Below are 15,053 nucleotides of genomic sequence, written 5' to 3'. Positions count from 1 at the left end.
CCTTTAGTATGTTTCTATATGATGCATGCAGGCACATAGGACTAAGCTAAGTGCTCCGGTTCGCTGTTGCTGCTGCAGCAGACAAATTGCATCTCACAATTGTGCAATGCCCCCAGAACCCTTCTTATTTTCTAAGGCCCTTAAATTTTCCAGAAAAAGAAAAAAAATCACCTGGCACAGAGTCTGATATTTCTTTGCCGGTCGTCCAACAATGTAAATCTGAGTGGGGGAAAGACCCAGGACATTATACACAGAAATGTCCTTCATGGAGCCATATGCAGCACAAATTTTGATGTGGCACTGGAGGGAGAAATGTCAAAGGTTAGCCATGAAAATATGATACCAGTCAGAATCTATACAGGGTGTCCAGGGGGAAAGCATTTTGAAATTTCCTGATATTTCCCTGACATTTCCCTGTAAGTTGCGATCTAGTTAAGGCACGGTTGTAGATGACGTCATATCAAACAGCTAAGCCGTGGAGAAATATCGGTAGCGGAGGAAGCAAGTTGTTGCCACAGTTATGCTCATTTTTGCTTGACTCTGCCAGGCACCGCGATCAGTATTTTTTTACATGATTTCCCCTGACTTTTAAACAATTTAATATATTGGTTTTTCCCTCCTGATTTATTCCATTTTTTTCACGAATTCCCTGATAATTCCGATATTTCCCGAACCGCCGATTTCCCTGATAATTCCCTGATTTCCCAGTTTGCTGGACACCTTGCTATAGCTCCCACTTGACACATGTCATCAGTCTGGGCCATTAGCAATCATGAACTTGAACTATGAAGCTTATCTTAGCTCACATGTTATGGTTGTTTCTGGCTGCAAATCTGATCTAACCACTCAGGAAAATTAGTGTTCAATTAACCAAACTTCAAAACTTCCCCATTCAATGCTCCTAAAGGGCAAGGAAGAAGGTTATAAACTTGTTCTATCGAGCTCTCTGGTAGAATCCTCCCGAAAACGCACAGATACAATTTCAGACACATACACGTTTGAAAATTCAAAACAAAGTTCTTTATACCAAAAATGCAAAAAAACCAAAGCCCTCTTTTTGTATAGCAAAGAGCACTTGTCTCCAAACAAACTGGTAATTTGTACAAGTCCCTTATCAGTTCTGTGATACCTAGCTTGCAGCTATGAGGCAATTCACAGTCCTTCTTCTTTCACAAAGTGAAACACACTTTGCTTTGGTTTAGTTTCAAAGCGGGGGGAAATCAGCACACAAAGGTCAAAGTCAGCAAAGCAGGCACAAAACACAAAGATCAGATAATCCTCCACAATGGCCAAACCCACAGGCTGCTATTTACAGCAGCCTCACTAATTACCACAGCCTCACCCAACCACAGGTGGCCTCATTTTCTTTGATAATAATCTCTCAGTTGTTGCTGCCTATGCATCGCTCTCCACATGCGTGGCTGTATCATTAACTCTTGTTCCGAATCCAAGGAGGAGCTAGATAATTGATCTCCTTCTGAACTGTCTGCCACACTCTCCTCCTCCCTGTCACTCATGTCTTCTTGGTCAGAGTAGCCTTCATCAGTAGATTCCACCGGGAGCAAAACAGGCCTTCAGCATGTGGATGTCTCCCCCACATCCACAGTCCTTGGGGCAGGAGCTGGGCCAGAGCTAACCACAACATAAACTAATGATTACCTCTTGCACAAGATTCCGGAGAAAAATGGTTTTCTGCCTCAAAGGATCATGGACGAGACCATCAGAGAAGAAAATCATCCCTTGAGGGAAGTTGTGCTGAGACAGCCAGGAGACAACTCGTTGCTTCTGCATGTCGGGACGTCCTGTGATATAGATAATCAGGTAGCCAAGATCTTGCCAATGCCTGTGTTAGTGAGAAGAGAAAAGCCACTGTGGTCATCAAAACAGTTTATGACAATTCTCCCAGAGGGGAGGGTGAGAATGGGAGAACAACAGAAGGTGAGAAGCTAAACCACAGAGGTGTCTATGGAGATTCTCAGTCATCAAGGTCATGGCTGCCCCAAAGGTGCCTTTTCAAAAGGCAACCAGGTTTTCTTTGTTTTTCCTGGAAGTTGTTTTGTTTCTCATCCAAGAAGCTTCTTCAGTTCATATCTTCAAGGAAAAACCAAGAAACACCAGTTGCCTTTTGAAAAAGCACTTTTGGGACAATCATGACGGGATGATAGAGAATCTCCATAGACATTTATTCGGTCTGATAGAATCTCAGAGGGGGGAGTGAGAATGGGAAAGTACCAAAGGGTGAACGAGTAACCATAGAAGAAAATAACAAACTCAAGGACTCAAGACCCATCCACCACTAAAAGGACCCAACAACAAAGAATACTATGATGAATCAACCAAAGCTAACCAACACATTCTTTGACTCAGTCTTTGTTAACCGCAACGGCTCATCTCCAAAATTCAATAATCGCACCTCAAATACACTGACTTAACCCAAATAGATTTCATAGAAGACAATGTTGGAGAAGCACTACGTGACCTTAAACCTTCACTATCAATTGGGCCTGATGGTCTATGTGCATACTTCCTAAAACAGCTTTCCACAGCCATAGCTGAACCACTAAGAATAATCTTTGAAAAATCATTGAGGACCAGCTCACTACCAAAGCTATAGACCCAAGCAATGGTCATCCCTATCTTCAAAAAAGGAGATCCCAGTCTAGTTGAAAACTAGAGACCAATCCCTATACTGCATCACATGCAAAGTCATTGAATCAATCATAAACCAAACATTTTCTCTCCATCTAGAAACTAACAACCTACTTTTTAACAAACAATTTGGTTTCAGAAAAAAAAAAATCTTGCAACCTGCAACTCCTTCACTGCAAAAACATATGGGCTACACATCTCGATCAGGGCAAATCAATAGATGCAATTTACATTGACTTCTGTAAAGCCTTCGACTCAGTGGTTCATGACAAACTGCTTCTAAAAAAACCAGATAGTTAGCAAGAGGGGAGGGATGGAATTGCACATTGTTGTGAAAGTGAAGTTGTAAGGAGCTGAGGTCCCATGGTTATTAGCAAGCATTAACAGTCAAAGATAGGGGAATAAAATTGTTTAGCTTACAATTGAATGCAAATGTATAGCACTTTAAAAATATTTTCGGAAAGCAATAAATAAATAGGAACTATCCTTCATTGAATTATTTAACACAGTCTTCTTAATAATAAGTTCCCCTTTTTACCCCCTATCAAATACTTTCAATTTCAACTTTCTTTCTCAACCTTGGTAAAAGTGCAACCATGCACTCTTATAGTGCATGGACGTCAATTCCCAGAATTCCCCAGTCACTGCTGTAATCTATTTCCTCCTTAGATAAAAGTTTATAAATCATGCATATAAATGAAAAAAGTAAAAATGCATATTAAACATGGTTTGCAAAAGTTGTAAGAGATCCAAAATACAAGAAGAAAAACAATGAAGCTTCCTCATTCCCACATATAGTGCATCTACCAATGAACTTGGTACTAGTTCTCTTCCCTTCCCCTACAGTTCTACTATAGAAACTTCAAAGATACTTTAATTTAGTTTTGCAGATAAATTGTTTTACATTTGAGGCTATCTGAATACTGTATTTTTAACAGAGTTAACTATGAGGATTGAATTGGATCAACCCCAATTTGCAATATATGAGGAAGTAGGTAGCATGTTGGCAACAATATCTTTATAATCCTTGCACAACCTGGCTTCTAACTTCTAGCCAAGAGGATATTAATTACATACTACTTAAAATTATGCATGCCTTTCTGAGGGAAGGACAAATGCCTCTTAATTTAAAAAAGATAGTTACTAGATCACTTCTTAAGGAGCTTACCACTTCTTAAGAAGACAAGCAGGTAAAAGCTAGTCTCTAATCTACCATGGTTGGTAAATGGATAGAGACTGTTGGCTTATCAATTGTAGCCAGTCCTGGATGAAGCATAATAATGATGATGATAATAATAATAATAATAATAATAATAATAATAATAATAATAATTTATTAGATTTGTATGCTGCCCCTCTCCGAAGACTCAGAGTGGCTCACAATAGTGAACAATATAAACATTATGTCTACTTTCAGCTCAATTGTTTAACAAGGCTATTTAAAAAATTCAAAATCAATGTTTTTCAAACTTGGCAACTCTTAAGATGTGTAGACTTCATCTCTCAGAATTCCCCAGCCACATACTATTATTACTATTATGAGCCGCATATTATTCTAATGACAGTGCTTAACGTTTTCCAGTTTGTGGCAATATAACAATGTGCTAGATAAAATCCAATAAATTAATGACACATTTCAACCTGGCTTCAGGTTAGGCGGTGGGCTAGCTGGGCTGATGATCTTTGGGCAAGAACAGGGGTGTCAAACTCACGTCATCAGGGGAGCATCACGCAACATATTGGGATCCCCCCCTTTGCTAGAGGGTAGGCAAGGCCAGCACATGACGCATTTGGCCCATGGGCCATCTCCGGTGTAGATTCTTTGTGTTCTCTCTTTGGCTATAGATAGATACTATCAACAACAACAACAACAACAGAGTTGGAAGGGATCTTGGAAGTCTTCTAGTCCAACCCCCTGCTTAGGCAGGAAACTCTACGCCACTTCCAACAAATGGTTGTCCAACATCTTCTTAAAAACTTCTAGTGTTGGAGTATTCACAACTTCTGGGGGCAAGCTGTTCCACTGGTTAATTGTTCTAATTGTCAGGAATTTTTTTCCTTAGTTCTAAGTTACTTCTCTCCTTTTTGGTAGAATAGATAACTGAGATTTAGAAATAGGAGCCATAGGTCAACAAGGGTTCCATCTCTAGCTCGGACAGAGTTGCTCAGCTGTCTGTCAGTCAAGGGAGGGTCCGTGATTGCAAGATGACTCATGGGCAAGATCATACTTTTCTGTATGCAGGGGAAAATTGCAGGCCCTCCTAAAAAGGAAGCAGCTTGCAGCATGAAGCTATTCTCATCCTTCTGATGAAAGCACTGAATGGCCTAGGGAGGCACTGCAGTTGTTAATAAGCCGGGGTGGCGCAGCAGGTAGAGTGCAGTACTGCAGGCCACTGAAGCTGACTGTAGATCTGAAGGTCAGCGGTTCAAATCTCATCACCGGCTCAAGGTTGACTCAGCCTTTCATTCTTCCGAGGTGGGTAAAATGAGGACCCGGGTTGTGGGGGCAATATGCTGGCTCTGTTAAAAAGTGCTATTGCTAACATGTTGTAAGCCGCCCTGAGTCTAAGGAGAAGGGCGGCATAAAAATCGAATAAATAAATAAATAAATAATTCAAATAGGAGCTCCGAGGCTTATCAATGTCTACATTGAAACGGCTAAACACCAAAGCAAAGATTTGGAGCGAAGTGACATTAGTATTGTGATGGCGAACCTATGGCACTCGTGCCACCGATGGCACACAGAGCCATATCGGAGGGCACACAAGGCGTTGCTCTATGTCAGCTGCAGCATGCATGTGCGAGCTAGCCTTTTGGGCCTTGAGAAAGGCTGTTTCGCTCTCCAGAGGCTTCAGGGAAGCTTCCCTGAAGCCCCGGAGTGCAAAAAACTCCCCAACAGGCAAACCATAAATTCCTAAAAACAGAGTTCTGGTTCGCCCACTGTCAGCACTGTGCCATCACTGTTAGTTAGTTAGTTAGTTAGTTAGTTAGTTAGTTAGTTAGTTAGTTAGTTAGTTAGTTAGTTAGTTAGTTAATTATTTAGTTGTTTAGTTGTTTAGTTATTTAGTTATTTATTCATTCATTCATTCATTGGATTTGTATGCCGCCCCTCTCCGCAGACTCGGGGCAGCTAACAACAGCAATAAAACAATATATAACAAAATCCAATACTAAAACCAGTTAAAAGCCCATTATATAAAAACCAATCATACATACAGACATACCATGCATAAAGTTGTAAAGGCCTAGGGGGAAAGTATATCTCAGTTCCCCCATGCCTGGCAGCAGAGGTGGGTTTTAAGCAACTTTCGAAAGGCAACTTTTACAGTCTAGGGCAGTGATGGCGAACCTATGGCACAAGTGCCACAGGTGGCATGCGGAGCCATATCTGCTAGCACGCAAGCCATTGCCCTAGTTCAGTTCCAACATGCATGTGTGTCCCAGCCAGTTGATTTTTGGTTTGCACAGAGGCTCTGGAGGGCATTTTTGGCTTCCAGAGAACCTCTGGGGAGATGGGAGAGGGTGTTTTTACCCTTCCCCAGCTCCAAGGATGGCTTTGGAGCCTGGGGAGGGCAAAACACGAGCCTATTGGGCCCATCAGAAGTTGGGAAACAGGCCGTTTCCAGCCTACATAGGGTCTCTGGAGGATGGGGGATACTATTTGCATCCTCCCCAGGCATTGGATTATGGGTGTGGGCACTCGGGCATACGCCATGGGGCACACCCACGCTCTTTCGGCACCCGAGGAAAAAAAGGTTCGCCATCACTGCTCTAGGGCTTCAGGAAACTTCCCGGAACCCCCCAGAGTGCAAAAAACAGCGCAACAGACAAACCGGAAGTCCATTTCCCGTTTTTTCACTGTCCCAGACTTCAATGTGGGCATGGAAGGGAGGCAGGAAATCTCCCTTCCTTGCATAAGGTGCTTCACTACTGTATTGATCACTTGGTGGCAGGAGACTCAAGAGGAAAAAAGTGATGGAGACAGGAAACACGGGTTCCTTCAAAAAGTTGAAGAATAGTTTCACAGTTTAATATTTCACGGAGTCTGGAGGATTTGCCTGGGGGAATATTTCGCTAGCACTCCTGCCACCCAGTGGTGAAAATGTAACAAGATTATTCCCAAAGAGATTATTTCCAAGGTGCAACCGGCAGGAATATGCCAACACATATTTTCTTTCAGGAATTATCATTTATTTATTATTATTGACTGCATTATCAGTAGGCAAAAGGGACTATCTTTATAGGCAAGGTGAAGAATTCTGTCTGGAAGCCATTAGTTATTTCCACTTGGATTGACTCATTTGCCCTTGCACAGATATGTCTTATGTGGCGGTTGTGTTCTTTCCGTGCCCAGGAGGCAGTGCGGGCCTCAGAGCTAGACTACTGTACTGCACTCAGCCTGAGGCTGCCCTTGAAGACATGGCAGAAGCTAAACTGGTTCAAAATGTAGCAGTGCAAGCAGTAATGAGCACTCCTCATTATGCCCATGTTATCACCACTGCTACACTAGCTAACGTTTGGCTTCTGGGTATGATTCAAGGTGCTGATTGATTCCTTTTGATTCCTCTGGAGGACAGAAGGAAAAGGGGGGACATGATCGAAACATTTAAACATGTTAAAGGGTTAAATAAGGTCCAGGAGGGAAGTGTTTTTAATAGGAAAGTGAACACAAGAACAAGGGGACACAATCTGAAGTTAGTTGGCGGAAAGATCAAAAGCAACATGAGAAAATATTATTTTACTGAAAGAGTAGTAGATCCTTGGAACAAACTTCCAGCAGATGTGGTAGATAAATCCACAGTAACTGAATTTAAACATATATCCATCCTAAGATAAACATATATCCATCCTAAGATAAAATACAAAAAATAGTATAAGGGCAGACTACATGGATCATGAGGTCTTTTTCTGAGGTCAGTCTTCTATGTTTCTATGTTTAACCCCTTCATGGAATAGGACCTGGTTATCTGAAGGATCACCTTTTTTTGGTACATTCAGGCTGAGCTGAATGCACTTCAAGTCCCTTCTATTAAAGCCTGCCATCTTGAGGGACCAAGATTATTTATTTATTTATTAGATTTGTATGCCGCCCCTCTGTGAAGACTTGGAGCGGCTCATAACAACAATATAAAATACAAATCCAATGATTTAAAAAAACCCCAGAACAGTTAAAATCCTTGATTTAAAAACAATCATACATCTCAAACAAACCATACATAAAACAGGACGGACGATGGGAATCAATTTCCCCATGCCTGGCGACAAAGGTGGGTTTTTAGGAGTTTGCGAAAGGCAAGGAGGGTGGGGGCAGTCCTGATCTCCGGGGGGAGTTGATTACAGAGGGCCGGGGCCACCACAGAGAAAGCTTATGGCAATCTACAATACTAACTCTTAAAGCAATAGTGTTTCAATATATTATATATTGCCAAACCCAGCCAGTTATGCACATAGTACTAACTGTATGCATTGTTATGCTTTTTAATTAATGGGTGTTTTAGATGGCTTATAATTTGATATCATTTTGTAAGCCACCCAGAATTTTCATAGAACAGGCTGCTGTAATAAATCTAATAAAATAAACAAAAAATAAAACTTAATGGAATTACGAGATGCCCTTTACCTGACAACATCGACTGCTCCGGCTCTGACTTTAGGGTCACTGCCCATGATGGAGACGCTGGCAGCAAAGGACCCATCAATGCTGAAGACCACACACTCCATTCCTCGAGGAAGGACAGTCAAGTAGCTTATGGCACTACTCTGATCTCCCCTGATGACCATGAAGGAACACAGAAAACAATTAATATAAGAAAGCCATCATACCTGTTAGTACAAGGTACATGGTTGTTACGGTTTGCCATTGTAAACTACCTATTGTAGTCTCTTGTACTATCTCTTTAAATATTTTGGGCTGGTTCGCCATAAGAGGGCGCCAGTACTCCTTCCCTCAATGATGCTTTGATGCTCATTCGCTTTTGCTTTGCCTTGAGGGGGGAGTGTATTTGCTTAGTGCTCGTTATGGATTGTTTCTATTTTGTATATATGTAAATACGTACTACTTATTAAGCATAACTAAGTCTGTGTCTTTTTCTCTGGCTTTACCACACATCCACACTCTGTTAAAATTCTCTGCTCAGTGTATGTCAAAGGTCTCATAGCCTAGCTATACCGAGACATACCAACATTACCTATTCAGATGGCCTTTATTGAGCTCAAAAGAGAAAAAAACCTTCCGCTTTTCATAGGATACAAATTCCAAGAAAGGTGTTAGTGGAGAGGAAGAATATCAAAGTGTATCTTACTTTGTGAACACATAGCTTTGCAAATCCCATTACTGGGGAACAGCTATAAGAAAGAGACATGTGTCCAGATTGCAGTGATCTGTCAATGTGTTCATTCTGCAAAGTGTTTATCAGCCCAAGGACATGCATATCGAAGGAAATTTTTACTGGCAAATTCCAATAGCAAAATTCTTGCTTTCTGTGGTTCATGGTGACATTTATCTTTATAATAGTAACTGACATTGAGTGATAAGAATTCTAAGATAGTGTAATAAAAACCTCTGTATTCATTGCAACAGCAATGGACAATTTGTGGCCCGAGTTACAAGAAGCATCATTTAGTCCCTTGGACTGTAAATGTAAAATTTGGAGGACAAGGCTTCCTGCCATGATATGGTGTGGTACGAAAACATGAAAATTGGAGCATGCTCCCTAAAATAAGTGTATTATAATTGGAAATAAATAATTCTGCAGGATTCAATCTGGACCGGCCACCAGGACCAGAGGTTTTATCATAGGAGCATTTGGACTTGTGCTGGAGCCCATCGTCAGAGAACATCTAAAAAGCTACATGCAACAGGCACCATATAAATACCACACACAGAACAGCCCAAAATACAGAATCTGCTAGAGAGAAGTTCCCAGAAGATGGGCTCCAGCATGAATCTGAAGGCTCACCCAACTGGATCCTGCAACATTACTCTGGGACATGTATATTTTTAGTGGTGGGTTGCTACCGGCTTGGAGAACTGGTAGTGGCAGCGGGAGGCTCCGCCTACAATAAAAAAAACTCTGCACATACGCAGAGGCATTGCACACCTGCAAAATGCACCTGTGCACCCGCACGCTCCCGTTCCTAAACCGGTAGCAAAGGTAAGGTGAAACCTACTACTTATTTGCCTCCATTCGTGACAAATAATTGCCCACATCAACTGCCAGCCTCAAGTAGGATGTTTGGCTGCATAGCTAGAGGTATAACAAGCAGGAAGAGGGAGATTGTGATCCCCTTATATAGAGCGCTGGTGAGACCACATTTGGAATACTGTATTCAGTTCTGGAGACCTCACCTACAAAAAGATATTGACAAAATTGAACGGGTCCAAAGACGGGCTACAAGAATGGTGGAAGGCCTTAAGCATAAAACGTATCAGGAAAGACTTCATGAACTCAATCTGTATAGTCTGGAGGACAGAAGGAAAAGGGGGCACAATCTGAAGTTACTTGGGGGAAAGATCAAAAGCAACATGAGAAAATATTATTTGACTGAAAGAGTCGTAGATCCTTTGAACAAACTTCCAGCAGACGTGGTTGGTAAATCCACAGGAACTGAATTTAAACATGCCTGGGATAAACATATATACATTGTAAGATAAAATACAGGAAATAGTATAAGGGCAGACTAGATGGACCATGAGGTCTTTTTCTGCCGTCAGACTTCTATGTTTCTAAGCACATACATTGTAGTAAACTCTAACTCTAGAATTTGATTAACATTTTCTGAGAGCAGGACATAATCCTCAATAATCGAAGGATGCATTTATAATCTTACAGACTTACCTGACCACCATTTTAATCGGATAGACGCCAACAGGAAGTCGTTTGTCTTTGGGGACGTTGTATGAGATTCTACCACTACTATTGGTGATTTCTGTATCAAAATAAGCCCACCGTCCAGAGGAAGATTCGGTCATGACGAAGATGTCAACCTGAAAGATGAAAAGAGAGAACACGTAGTAACGTTCTTTTATGGAATTAAAATGCAGTAATATAAAAGTTTAGGTTAGGCAAACAAATTCCTGTCGACACGCACACACAGTTAACATCAAAATTCACGAGGGATTGTATATTAGTCTCTGAAGGAGAAACTAGTTTTGCAGCATCTTAAAGCCTAAAAACACTGTGGCAAAAGCTTTGAGGATTAGTAGCTATTTCAGCAGTATGACATCACTGACAATTTTAGTCGGTTTTAATAGAAGCACAAGAAAAGCTCGCTGCTCTGTACTGTTCAGTCTGCAGCTAAAGCATGGGTCCAATTCTAGGTGCCCCATTTTAAGAAAGACAGATGTGGACAATCCAAATGGTGAGGGGCCTTGAAACCAAGTCCAATGAGAAATAGCTGAAAGAGCACAGCGCGTTTATCCTGAAGAAGAAACAATAAAGGGAAAATAATAGCAAACTTCAAACATCTTTAGGACTATCTCATAAAAGACAGAATGAAAATGTGAATCACCAGTTAAAAGATCTCGCAGTTCTGGCAATGAGTAGGGCATGAGCTTGGTCCTTCCTACAATTTTTGAATACGTACTTTGCTTGTGAGATTCACCCTCTAGCAACCTTCGCTAAAATATTTCCAACAGGCAGATCAAAACAAATAAGTACAGTGATACCTCGTCTTACAAACCCTTCATCATACAAACTTTTCGAGATACAAACCCAAGGTTTAAGATTTTTTTGCCTCTTCTTCCAAACTATTTTCACCTTACAAACCCAAGCTGCCACCACTGGGATGCCCCACCTCCGGACTTCTGTTGCCAGCGAAGCGCCTGTTTTTGCGCTGCTGGGAATCCCCTGAGGCTCCCCTCCAAGGGGAACCCCACCTCTGGACTTCTGTGTTTTTGCAATGCTGCAGAGGAATCCCAGCAGCGCAAAAACGGGCGCTTCACTGGCAACGGAAGTTTGAAGGTGGGGTTTCCCAGCGAGGGGAGCAAGCAAAATCACAGCATCACAAAAACATGGAAGTCCGCAGGTGGGGTTTCGAGGACTTCCGTGTTTTTGCGGTGCTGCAATTTCGCTGAGGCTCCCCTCGGTGGGAAACCCCACCTCCAGACTTCCGTTGCCAGCCGAAGCACCCGTTTTTGTGCTGCTGGGATTCCCATGCTTGGATTCCCCTGCAGCATCACAAAAACACGGACGTCCGGAGGAGGGGTTTCCCAGCAGCGCAAAAACGGGCGCTTCGGCTGCCAAAAGGGGTGAGTTTTGGGCTTGCACGCATTAATCACTTTTCCATTGATTCCTATGGGAAACATTGTTTCGTCTTACAAACTTTTCACCTTAAGAACCTCATCCCAGAACCATTTAAGTTCGTAAGACGAGGTACTTTGCTGCCTGAAACTCTGTGGACTGTTTCTAAGCAGAGTTGCCACAATGAACAATGATCGGATTCAGAGCAATCAGAGAAGGGCATAATTAAATACCTCTGGAACCGTCTTCTGTCACATGAATCCCAGCAGCCGATAAGATCCCACAGAGTTGGCCTTCTCCGGGTCCCGTCGACTAAACAATGTCGTCTGGCGAGCCCCAGGGGAAGAGCCTTCTCTGTGGCGGCCCCGGCCCTCTGGAATCAACTCCCCCCAGAGATCAGAATTGCCCCCACCCTCCTTGTCTTTCGCAAATTACTTAAGACCCACCTGTATCGCCAGGCATGGGGGAATTGAGACATCTCCCCCAGGCTTTTATAATTTTATGTATGCTATGCATGTGTTGCATGGTTTTTAAATGATGGGTTTTTTAGATGCTTTTTTAATATTAGATTTGTTTACATTGTCACACTGTTTTATTATTGTTGTGAGCCGCCCCGAGTCTTATGTAGCTGGTGAACCTGTGGCACGCAGAGCCATATATAAGGGCACGCGAGGCATTGCCCTATGTCAGCTCCAGCACATGTGCGCACACCGGTCACTTGATTTTTGGCTGTTTTGGCTCTCCCCAGGCTTCAAGAAAGCCTCCTGAAGCCTGGGGACGGCAAAAAAATGGCCTAACCACAAATTCACTTGTGTGCATCCCCCCCCCCTCCTTTTCTCTGTCAGAGGTCTTCAGGAACTTCTTCGGCTTTGGACAGTTATCATTATTATTATTATTATTATTATTTATTAGATTTGTATGCAGCCCTTCTCCGAAGACTCGGGGCGGCTCAGAATACGAAAAACAACACAACAACAAATCTAATTAATTAAAAATTACTACTAAAATCCCATATATATTAAAATCAATCGGCCAACTCATTCACAAGCACACATTACATCTCATAAACAGAGGAAGGGGGCTTGATCTAATTGCCCCTTGCCTGGCAACATAAATGAGTCTTGAGACTCTTGCGGAAGGCGAGGAGGGTGGGGGCAGTGCAAATCTCTGGAGGGAGTTGATTCCAGAGGGCCGGGGCCGCCACAGAGAAGGCTCTTCCCCTGGGCCCCGCCAGACGACCTTGTCTGACTGATGGGATCCAGAGAAGGCCAACTCTGTGGGACCTAACTGTTCGCTGGGATTCATGCGGCAGAAGGAGGTCCTGTAAGTTGCAGCCAGGCCTCCCCCATCTCAGCCCATTTCTTCTGCAGCCAGCAAGACTTTCCTGAAGGCATCGGGATTGATGTGGAGGCCTCTGCAGCTGATAACAGCACTTTGGATCGATCCAGAGCTCTGTTATCACCTAGACAGGCCTTCAGGAAAGCCTTCCCATGTTCTTAAGGGCTTACATGTCTTCAATGACTTAACAGGGAAGGAGGGAGAGAGGGAAGGATGACCTTGGGATGTTACCTTCTCTCCTGTCAAAGCCACCATGTCAAGTGGTCCATACATGAACCGGCCAACTAGCAACTGAGGGCCATCTTCTGCAACAATGACATCATTCGATCTGTGGTTTGAAGTTACATTCTGAAAGGGAAACAAGGAAGGGGATGAAGTGAACCACTAGCCAACCTAGAAAAATGGCATTTTGAATATCTGGAAGAACAGACCTTCTAAGATTAGGAGAAACAACCCAAAGTCAGTCCTTACATGTTGATATGTGGATAAGCCTTCTTACTTACTTACTTACTTACTTACTTACTTACTTACTTACGTACTTACTTACTTACTTACTTACTTAATTATTTGACTCCTATGCCGCCCAATCCCAAAGGACTCAGGGCAGCTTACAACATAATAACAATACAAAAAGATACAGCAATAAAAAATAAGTCGAATATAAGCTCTAAAAAACTAACCCCAATAAAACCCATTTATATAAAAACCAACCAAATCTTATAAAATCTTGACCTTTTATTTATCTATTTATCTATTTATCTATTTATCTATTTATCTATCTATCTATCTATCTATCTATCTATCTATCTATCTATCTATCTATCTATCTATCTACCTACCTACCTACCTATCTGTCGATCGATTGATTGATTGGATTTGTATGCCACCCCTCTCCGTAGATTCGGGGCGGCTAACAACAGTAATAAAAACAGCATATAACAATCCAATATTAAAACAGTGAAAAACCCTTATTATAAAACCTGCATGTGTGTGTATGTAACTCTGCATGTGTGTGTTTGTGTCAATGCTGACTCTTAGGCAAGTTCCTGCAATTCAGTAAGATTTTGGAAGGGGTTTGCCATTGTCTGCTTTCTAGAACTAAGAGCTAGTAGCCCAAGGACATTCATTTAGCTTTTTGCCTATGGTGAGACAAACTGGTGGTCTCGTGGCTAGCGTTGTACCTTCACCACTACACCTAACTGGATCTCTTTCCTTAATTAGACGTCTGAAAAATTAAAATAAACTTTCACTGAGGTTCATATGCCCCCATTTCAGACTTTGACTGCTGCTTTTATACTTTAAAAGGCCACGGTGGCACAGTGGTTAGAGTGCTGTACTGCAGGCTACTTCTGCTGTCGTTCAGCAGTTCAAATCTCACCAGGCTCAAGGCTGACTCAACCTTCTATCCTTCCGAGGTGAGTAAAATGAGGACCCAAATTGTTGGGGGCAATAGGCTGGCTCTGTAAACTGCTTAGAGATGGCTGTAAAAGCACTGTGAAGCAATTTATAAGTCTAATTGCTATTGCTATTGCTGCTAAACAAGAAATGCTGATCAAAAATCCTTCTGGGCTTCTTTCTTGCCATCTTTGAAAAAGTACCTGGCCACATAAAATATTATCACCACTTCCTATCTTTCAAATGCTGCTCCAACTGCTATTGTCAATATTAAACTTTATTATAGCCATCTATTTCCATAGGCTACTTGGACAAATACAAAATAATGAAAGCAATTAAAAAGATATAACCCCACAGGCAGCCCTGTCTTAAAAAATCAAGTGATTACAAATTGGACTAAATCTGAAATGCATCAACCCATTCATTCAT

General features: G+C 42.1%; 1 protein-coding gene across 1 annotated transcript in view; it reads right to left on the bottom strand.

The window, feature by feature from the left end:
* The window catches only part of PITPNM3 (PITPNM family member 3), a 239,530-nt gene that overhangs the window by 4,105 nt on the left and 220,372 nt on the right, over positions 1–15,053 (bottom strand). Inside the window, exons 15-19 of the mRNA XM_070735034.1 lie at positions 13,461–13,577; positions 10,488–10,636; positions 8,270–8,419; positions 1,660–1,843; positions 172–300 (exon numbers count right to left, since the gene is read on the bottom strand). Coding sequence (XP_070591135.1) covers positions 172–300; positions 1,660–1,843; positions 8,270–8,419; positions 10,488–10,636; positions 13,461–13,577 — 729 coding nt within the window. The remainder of the gene's footprint in view (positions 1–171; positions 301–1,659; positions 1,844–8,269; positions 8,420–10,487; positions 10,637–13,460; positions 13,578–15,053) is intronic.

This window comes from Erythrolamprus reginae, chromosome 1 (genome assembly GCF_031021105.1).
Source record: "Erythrolamprus reginae isolate rEryReg1 chromosome 1, rEryReg1.hap1, whole genome shotgun sequence".
NCBI classification, from domain to species: Eukaryota; Metazoa; Chordata; class Lepidosauria; order Squamata; family Dipsadidae; genus Erythrolamprus; species Erythrolamprus reginae.
This window is presented reverse-complemented; position numbering and strand designations above follow the sequence as displayed.